Source organism: Rhea americana, unplaced genomic scaffold (assembly GCF_003343005.1).
Source record: "Rhea americana isolate MKP2758 unplaced genomic scaffold, rheAme1 scaffold_84, whole genome shotgun sequence".
Classification (NCBI taxonomy): Eukaryota; Metazoa; Chordata; class Aves; order Rheiformes; family Rheidae; genus Rhea; species Rhea americana.
This window is the reverse complement of record NW_028187023.1, coordinates 2,290,222-2,299,566: the sequence shown is the minus strand read 5'-3', so window position 1 is coordinate 2,299,566 and position 9,345 is coordinate 2,290,222. Positions and strand designations below refer to the sequence as shown.

At 40.8% G+C, this 9,345-nt stretch overlaps 1 protein-coding gene across 2 annotated transcripts in view; it reads right to left on the bottom strand.

The window, feature by feature from the left end:
• Positions 1-717: 717 nt before the first annotated feature.
• Positions 718-9,345, bottom strand: part of RAD51B (RAD51 paralog B) — a 396,827-nt gene continuing 388,199 nt past the window's right edge. For both annotated transcript variants that reach the window (XM_085323359.1, XM_085323360.1), the window contains one exon: positions 718-1,132. In XM_085323359.1, the coding sequence (XP_085179485.1) occupies positions 981-1,132 (152 nt within the window). In that variant the 3' untranslated portion in view covers positions 718-980. The remainder of the gene's footprint in view (positions 1,133-9,345) is intronic.

Sequence of the window (9,345 nt, the reverse complement as noted above, 5' to 3'; positions counted from 1 at the left end):
GCTTTGTCAGAGCCCTGCTTTTAGCAACTCTGTTACACAGAGGGCTCTGGTTATTTTAGAGAGAGTTACAGGAGTAAGAGCCTACTTGAACTGTTGCTTCTTCATTAAGCTAATGAAGGGATTTATTATTGCTCTTAAAAAGCAGACATGAATGTTTCGCTATGTTATGGACCATGGACAGTTAGAGCTCTGTTCGTTTGACAGTATATTACAAGAAAGACACGGCCTTACTGGAGCGAGCCCAGGAAGGGCCACAAAGATGATGAAGAGACAGGAGCATCTCTCATATGAGGAGAGGCTGAGAGAGCTGGGACTGCTCAGCCTGGAGAAGAGAAGGCTCAGGGAGGTCTTACCAATGTGCCTAAATACCTGATGGCAGGCTGTAAAGAAGATGGGGCCTGACTCTTTTCAGTGATACCAGGACAGRGGGCAGTGGGCRCAAACTGAAACACAGGAAGTTCCCTCTGAACATAGGAAAACATTTCAGGTGATCAAACACAGCAGTAGGTTGYCTGGAGAGGTTGTGGATTCTCCATCCTTGGAGATATTCAAGAGCTATCTGGATATGGTCCTGGGCAACATGCTCTACTTGATCCTCCTAGAGCAGGATGGTTGCACTGGATGATTTCCAGAGGTCCCTTCCAACCCCTACTATTCTGTGATAGTCAGTTCCTCCATACAGGGGAGGTGACAGGACATGAATTAGGAACACACAAGTTGCCAATACTTCTCCTTTATGAACTTGTGTATCAGTTCAGAAGCTTTTATTAGTATGTCTCTTAAATTAGCCTGAACACAATTCAGAGTTTTCATAAATCCTGAGTTGCGTATAGCCTCTCATGTACAGAGAACATAACTTACTTTCGAAGTAGCCTGTAATGAGACAAAAGAAGAAGAATGCCCACTAACTGCTTCACTGGATTTTTGAACAAACAATGTTGTCATTCATTCATTTCTTAGTGTAGGTTGCATTCGTCTTTCTATAGATTGGATGCATTGCTAGGAGTCTCATCAGTAGTTCTGGGTAAAGCAGCATCAGGTAAAAGATCTTTTAAGGCAGTGTTCCTCACTTTTATGCTCTGCAGGGCAGGATTGGTTCCCTCCCAGCTTAAATTTGTTTGGTCCTTTCCATCTGAAACACACAATAAAGATAGACATCTCAATGGCAATGCGTACGAATGAGATCACAAAGTCACCATTTCTTCTAGTGAACTGTCAGCTGGAAACCAGGTTAATCTATAAAGCAAATGAATCCACAAGCTAACTTCACAGACTAGCTGAAAATGGATCTAATTGTATGTAACAATCCTCCTTCTACTGCCTGCCTGACTGTCCTTGTTACAAGTGTCCAAATTCTCATTCATATTCACCTGGCTTTCAAAGTTTCAGATGCTACTCTCCTGCTCTGCACCCAAATCTTACAGTAATTCAGGCTCTTCTATCGTCCTTTGGCAGAGCTCTCCAAAAGCCAGTGTATCCTTGCTGAGGACCTTTGCATCACCCTTGGTTCCTAATTAAGCTGTTCTTTTGATAGTCAGTGCCCATGGATAGAGAATGGGACTTGCAAGAGGAATGTCATTTTCTACGACAGCTTTTCTACAGTCGAAACACACTTCCTGGAGTTAAACAGAGCACAGYTTATACCAATATACTTTCCAACTTTTAGCAAATTGCCTTGGATTCAGAGMAAATATTACTGCACCATCCTATATCCTTTCCTAATGCCAAGGCTGGGAGCAGAGTCTGTCTCCCAGCCACTAAGAGCTGTTCCACATTCTAATCTTAGTCCCATGTCAGTGCCAGGCTGAAAAGTCCTCCAAGATGAAGTTTATTGTGTAAATATAGGCAATTATATTACTGTAATTAGACACATTATATAGCAAATGGACTGTTGCTTGTGAGAGGAGATATTAAAAAAAAGAATGAAAGTGTCCTTTTATGTCTTCCTGTTCTACCTGCAAGCTGATGGAAACAACACAAACTGAAGCAACACACACCAGTTATCAGGACCAAAATATGCAAGGTAATAGTCTGATCATGTCCTCCTGTTTGCCACTATTAACTCCATGCATGGTGCCACAGTGCTATTCAAATATGTACTTCTCCTCTTATGATTTCTACAGCTGGTCTACTGAGACAAGCTCCATTGTAACAAGAAAGAGCACAGCGCTCTCAAGGACCCTGTRGATCAGCTGCTTCATCGCGGCGCCAATTCCTACTGTTCTGTATCAAAGCTTCGAAGCAAGTCAATAAAGCTGAAAGGAGAAGGGTGAAAAGCAAAGTATCCCACTGCAACAGGCCATGACATTATTAATATTAACAGAGTGGATATTGTAGCAGAGTCACGTGGATGTGTATCAGGCAAAGAAGGTTGTTTTCTTYATGGCTTACCCAGGTTGTCAAGGTAAGTTGTGTCTCAGTGTCCTCCTCTCTAGCTCTGTTTGTTAGCTCTGTAAGGAMCAACTACACTAGAAAAGAATTGCTAGTATAGTCCGGGTCTAACTATAATGACAAAGACAATAGATTTAGTGGAAATAGAACAAAAACTACTTTTCCCAATATACCTTTGACAAATTCCTGAAGTGAAATATGCTATGCTGACCAAAGCAACTTTAAGACTATTTTAAATAACCTTGGTATTTACTACAGAACTTCTACAACATTGTTAAAAATTATACTCTTAAACACCTTCACTATAATTTTAATACAGAGCTGGCTTGCCCAGAAAATGTCCAGAAAATCCCATCTGTGAATTTACAGTGAGAGCCTAAGGAATGAGTGCAGTTGTCTATATATTGTCTAGCTTTGGAAGAGGGCGGGCTGTAAATGTATCTGATTTTTTTTTTTTTTTCAGCAAAAGGCTAAAAAGGGAGAAGGTGAGCAAACTGTTTTCAAAGCAAAAGCTCTTAGCTAGCCTTTGGGAGCTTTATATTCTTCTCCTATTAAAAAATAAAAAAAGCAGGTCAGAAACCCCCCAATATAAGAAAACAATGGGGAAAATAACATTTTTTTTACTTGCTAAACCCTCTCAGCAACTGCTTTTAGAATGATCATCTATTTGTAAAAAGAAAGGGAACAGAAAATACCATGTGTYTTGAAGAATATTTAGGCATTCAGCAACGATGATGTACTAGTCTTTCAAGTATGATCATTCTCTGTTAGTGGATTAAGGATGATTTAAAATTAGCCAACTACAACTACATACAACTACATACTGGGCCCAACATAATCCAGGAAAAATGCGTTTTTAATATGCTATCTCTTGTTCATTTGTTTCTTCCTGTTAAACCATGATGTTTAAAAAAATCACAGGAATCTTGGAAGCATGTTTAACAACACTGCTTTTTGAACATCATTGCTCAGGAATTCTGGGCCCAGTGGATTTCAGATCAGAAAGCAGCTGATCATAGGTTTCATCTGTAGGATACTATAGCTTTTTTCTGGACTTCACTAAGGTCCATTTTTTCCCAAACAGGGTTTGTACAGGAAGCCTAGTTGCAAGTTTAGCTGAAGTAYGATATGATCTGTTCATAATCACAAATTATAAAAAATCTTGATACAKTTTTTTAGCACTGGTTTTCTAGAATAGTTGCTAGTTATTAATAAGTATTAAACAACCCCTTGTTGATTTTATGTGGAATAGTATTACCTGACTGTATCCGTACATGAAATAGGCTGATGCTACATGAAACTGCCTGCATTTCTTTACAAGCTCTGATGCAATCCTTTTTATTTTCTCTGAGTGATTCAACTGGTGGGACTGGCCTAAATGATTATAGGCAAGCACATGTAGCCCTTAAATGGGGCTAGAAGCAATTGCAGAGTTATTTGTTGTGCATGTATGCCAAACAACTTCAGTTTAAGATAGTCTGGGAGAAGTTTGAGGGGGATTTCCCTGCTTTATGTAATCTGCTGTTGCCTCCTAGCTTCCTCTATTCACATGGCCAGGAGGTAAGCATGACACCACTGGTAATTTCTCAAACTCTGAAAGCAAAGACAATGTGCTCAGTGACCTACAGCAATATCGCAGTTTTCGGTAAATCCTCCAACTCCAGCTCAGTGATACCTGGAATAAAGGAGGCCTGAAGAAGTGGGGGAAATAACTGAAAAAGATAATGACTTAACTCACCAAATCGCATACTTCAAAGAGGCAGGCAGCCAGGAAGATCTATGAGCTGGCCTTCAGATATAAATGTGGCCTGCCCAAATCCTTAATTTTATGTTTTTCACTCCATGCAGATTGCTGCATCTCACCAAGGATCAGTGCTGATCCCAGCGCTCCAGCTCCAAGACCCCCACACCAGACTGCCAGTCATGCTGCCTTATCAGCATTTCCCTGACATTCCCAAGCCCAGGTGAGGAAGAAAACTCTTCTTATTCATGTGCTAAATCAGATTAAGTCCCATTAAAGATACTCATTGAAATGGTAGGCTGGACAGGCATTTCACAGCTTTAGGGCATGTCCTCCTCAGGTAGGAGAACTGCTCTGGTTGTTGGCAGCTCATGAAGAGCTCTGTGCTGTGAAGACCAGGCTGCTTCTGACACCCAGGTGAGCTTGTTCAATGCCAGGCTGAGTATCTATCTCTACATAGTATATTGTGCTGAACAAATTGCAATTTTTGTGTCCCAGATAGGAAGATTTATAATTCAGTAACTATCCAGATTCTGAGAAACAGGCTTACCAAAACCACAACTAAGGGAAATACAGCAGGTGAAGTAAGCATGGTGGCACTGATGAGGAAGGAAATCTCTCTGCAGTGTACTGATAAGAGCATGCTTGATATATACTGTTCACTTTGGACAATCTGCTACCAGGAAAACATAGACTAGCTAAAGGAAATTCAACCTGGAGCCCTASGGACTGAATCAGTCTGTTAAAATACTTTGTTGGTTTTATTTATCACTATTTAATTAGGGTGCTTAACCAGCATATTGGAAAGATGGTAACCTTGTTAAATATTCAACAGGCTGACCTCTCAGTTACAATATGACAATTCTGAATAAAGTTCACTTAAAGCTTGTCCGAGGTGCTCCAACAAAGCCACAGAGAATTGGACTGGACAAAAAAAAAGGGCACTATTGAGGAAACCTAGTTAAAATTCCAGGTCTTGCCACTGGCTTGTTGAATGATCCTAGGCAAGTTGTTTCCTGTCCTGTGCTTCACTTTTCCCATCTGTAAAAAGAGTACGATGATATTGACCTTCTTTGTAAATCACTTTGAGATGAACAGATAGAAAAAACAGTAATACATAATTAATTATGATTATTTCCGAGGAAGAAAAAGCAAAGAGAAGCAGCTATGAATCTTTCAGGGTTTCTTGATCCTTACAGAAAATAAAAAAGCACCACATAGCATGAATGTTACACAAAGAAATTCTTCTCAAGTCACTTTTAAGAAGAAATAGGGAGAGCATAATTAAAAATAAGTTAAAAGCAGGCAGACACTCAGGAAAACACTCCAGATGGTGAAATGAGTTAGGCTGCAGAACAGACTCCCACAGGAAGCGGTGAAACCCCCATTGTTTGAAACATTTGAAACTGAATTCTTCAAAGCGTTAGTCCATATAATACAAGGAACCATCCCTGCGCTGCCTCAAAAAGGTAGCAGCTCTGCAATGATCTGGGAGAGCTATGCTATCGTTCTACAATTTTAAGAGAATTCTTGTTGCTCTGACTACAGGGAGCTGTAGACTCTCCTTTTACCAATATAATAGCTGAGGAACATCTATTGAGGAGCTAACAACATGGTGTTTTTGCAGGAGATGGACTCAGTAACCTTAATAGTTTTTTTCCATGCTTACTTCTCATATCCTAACTTTGTATGTCCAAGTGGGAAAATAAAGCCCCCTATTCTCTGCCTCATGATTCATACATGCATCCTTCAGACTATTTATTTCATATATTACGATCTAATGAAAAACTGGGTGGCTTGATTTTTACAAGCAGTGGTTTGCAAAAGAAATACCATGGTTTTAATGGGAACCAAATGAGAGATCATTACGTAAATGGCATTATGAGACACAGAACTGATGCTGAAATGTTAAATGCTCTAGGTCAAACTCACCAAAATGGGAACTGGCAGTTGCTTGCTGGAACGTTAGGGTTTCTCCACTCTCGATACTACTGCAAACATTTCCTGCTGTTGCTAACGTTGGTTCAGCTCCTCTGGAGGTAGCTGTGGAGGGAGTCTGACTGCTTCTGTTGTTACTGGCACTTACAATCTTAAGACCTTCTCTGAGATCCAAATTCAGAGCTTTGGGCCAATTTTATTGATACAGTTTGGCTTACTGCTTGGAGCAGGTAGAGGGAAGAAAAATTTTTAAAAGGAGCTTGAAATTAAAGAGTTTTACTACCTTCATTTCCTCTTGGTCTCATACCTGCTGGTGTACTAAGAAAGAGGTGAGTTGATTCAGATGACATATGTGCACTAGTGACCCTGTCTTATTTAATGCTCTTTGGCTCTCTCTTCTTTCACAGGCTCCCTGCCATCAATACTTTCATTTTCATAGTGACCAGCAATAAAAAAGCCCCAAAATGTCAGATATCAAATCTTTCCTACCTGTAGGGTGAGGAGGGAGAAAGAAAGGGAGATAAAGAGACTCCCTGGGGGCAGGATGAGCTTGGAGTGCTCATGATTATCTTCTGCCTATTGAGGCAAGAATGCTGGCCTCAGCAAGACCTCCAGCTGCTGCGCTACACAGCGCTGCGCGCTTCACCTGCTACTTGTGCACGTGGAGGCTGGCACTGCCTGCACACTACAGCTGGCCCTGGCCAGAAATGCAGCAATTTCCTCAGGAATGAATCATAAGCAAAAAACCAAACCAGAGCTATTTAAGAAGTTTCTCCCTCCTCTTCAATGTCCTGTCCAGTATCATATTCCTGACAGTTTATTCTTCAGGAATTCAGTCATCTAAGGTTTCAATGACTCATGTGATGGAGCTTCTACCCATTTCCTGGAAAGAGTCCTGTGCAGTCCAATAGTTCTCACTACCATTTTCCCTGAGCTTCTCACTCTGTCTACGTTCTCATATATTTCAGTTTTTCTCCATTTTGAGGGCAGAGGGGGGAAGACAGAAAAATCATGAGTGCATCCAAATTTGCAACATTACAGGAAACTGAAATGGTGAAAGAAACACCATGAAAACAAAGATGGGCACTGAATCACAGAGTCTCTTTTGGAAGTGACTGACTCTTGGAATGACAAGCTGGTTAGAAGAAAAGAGTCTGCTGTAGAAAGAACTGTGTGGTACAATAAGGTCATGAATTTACCAGGGCTGGATCCTATAAAATGAAGAGGAAAAGGATTGGAAGGCTCTCATACATCATTGCATGGGTGGGTGTGACTCAGTCTGGGCAAATGCCACTGATGACAAGTACCCTGTCACACACGATTGAATGAACTGGGCTGGATGGGAACCAAAGTAACCCTTTTACATACTTGGGCCAATCTGAAAGGCACTTCTGTGCACAAAACAACTACTTCCTTTCCTGATTAGAAAAAAACTTGAAATGCCACTCGCAGACAGCTTGAAGGACACTTTAGAAAACTCTGACCTAAGTAGGGCTGTGCAGTGCCTACAGCAGATGGCTGACTGGACATCAGTGATGTCCAGACCATATCTGCTAGTACACAGACATAGGCTACCTGTACATATTTATGGTATAATTAAAACAAGGCTCAGGCTTCATCCTAAAAATATTCAGAAACACATCCAAGTGCGAGCACCTCAACATAATTACAAAAGCATGAAACAACTCAGACACAATGACAGGGCATGCTCAGAGACCTATACCTTATACTGGTAAATGAGCAGATTAAGCTCCACTGGCTTGCAGTAGGTCTAGTTAAGGAATCTGTGCATCTATCATCTGRTGTAGACAGGACAAACATGCAGCATTCTTACAGGGTGATTTCAGTACTCAGTWACCAGTAAAACTGTCATATATACTGATACACACACACACGCACATGTATTTGTATGCCTATGTGTGTGCATAGATATATATATATATATATATACACACACAAGTTTGTGATGCATATTAGTATATATACAGACATGCAGCACAAGCCTGCTCCCTTTAAAGGGATATAGTGTCAGGTCAGAGCTAGCTCAACATTCTTCTTATTAAAAAAAAATAAACTTTTAGGAGCCCTGATTCCAACAGAAATGTTTCCATGATTTATTTTAAGAAGGGAACATTCTCCTGCAGTGCTCACCGCAACCCAAACATTGCAGTGCTGTGCAAGAGCATGAGAACCAGAGAGAAAACTGAAGAGTATATTTTCACTGTTCCGGCACAGAAATAAAAAAAGTAAGAAAACAGCAAAAGCTGTGGCAAATAAATTTGATTTTAGTGTTGATTGCACTGTTATCTGTAATACAGATAAGCAGAACAGACTTGAAGTATTCATACCTTTCCAGTGATTTCTGTAAGACATGACTAAGTGTGGGATGGGGACTCATGGGAGCCATTTACCCTATAAGAAAGGGATTTACTGCTCTTTGTTCATCTTTCCTGCTGCTCACACCTTGCCTTACACACTTCAGAAWCTGAAGGGCAAACAAGAGGAAATCACCTCACCATTTTCAAAACTAGAAAATAATTGGAAGATGGAACAAGCCATCCTGGAAACGAATCTCCCATTTGTGGGAGGGTTTTCAAACTCTTTTCAAATGGGAAAATTCCAATGAAATGGGAAGATTCATTCTTCTAAAMACCTGAAGCCTTCTATTCTACAGAAAGAGGAGTCTGCCTTCAGCTCTAGTGCTTGTTTCTTAGGTCAAGTTTGCAAAAAGAAGCAAGCACCAACAGAAGTAAAAAGACATATGGAGAGAGAAAGAATAAGCAAGGGAGCAAATACTTTTCCAACCTAACAACTGACTTCTGTTATGAATGACTATGACCGTGACAAATGCACACACATGTGCGTACACACACGCATATCCCCCCCCACCCTGGTTTCTCAATCTATCACCTGAAGGATACATGTAGTGTACCGCAAGACAGATGATAAGTATATGGAGAGGAGGACAGAGAATGAAAAATATTAAGTGAAGTCTCTCTGAAAGAGATCATAAAGATTGGTCTACTGGCAGATTAGTGATTGCACCAGAAAGTTTTTGGAAGCAGTAAACAGGAAATGGTTAAGTAAAAGCAGGTGGAGCTCGCTGACTGCAGGAACAAAGCAGGAAATAGCTGAGCGTCTGAATGGATGCAAAAAAATCACTCTCCTGGTCAGCCCTTGGGCAGCAGCAATATGCCCACTCCTCCTTCTCTCCCTCCTCTTCCACTACCCTTATCTCTCTAAGTCACAGAATCTTGCAAACACCTTTGGCTGGA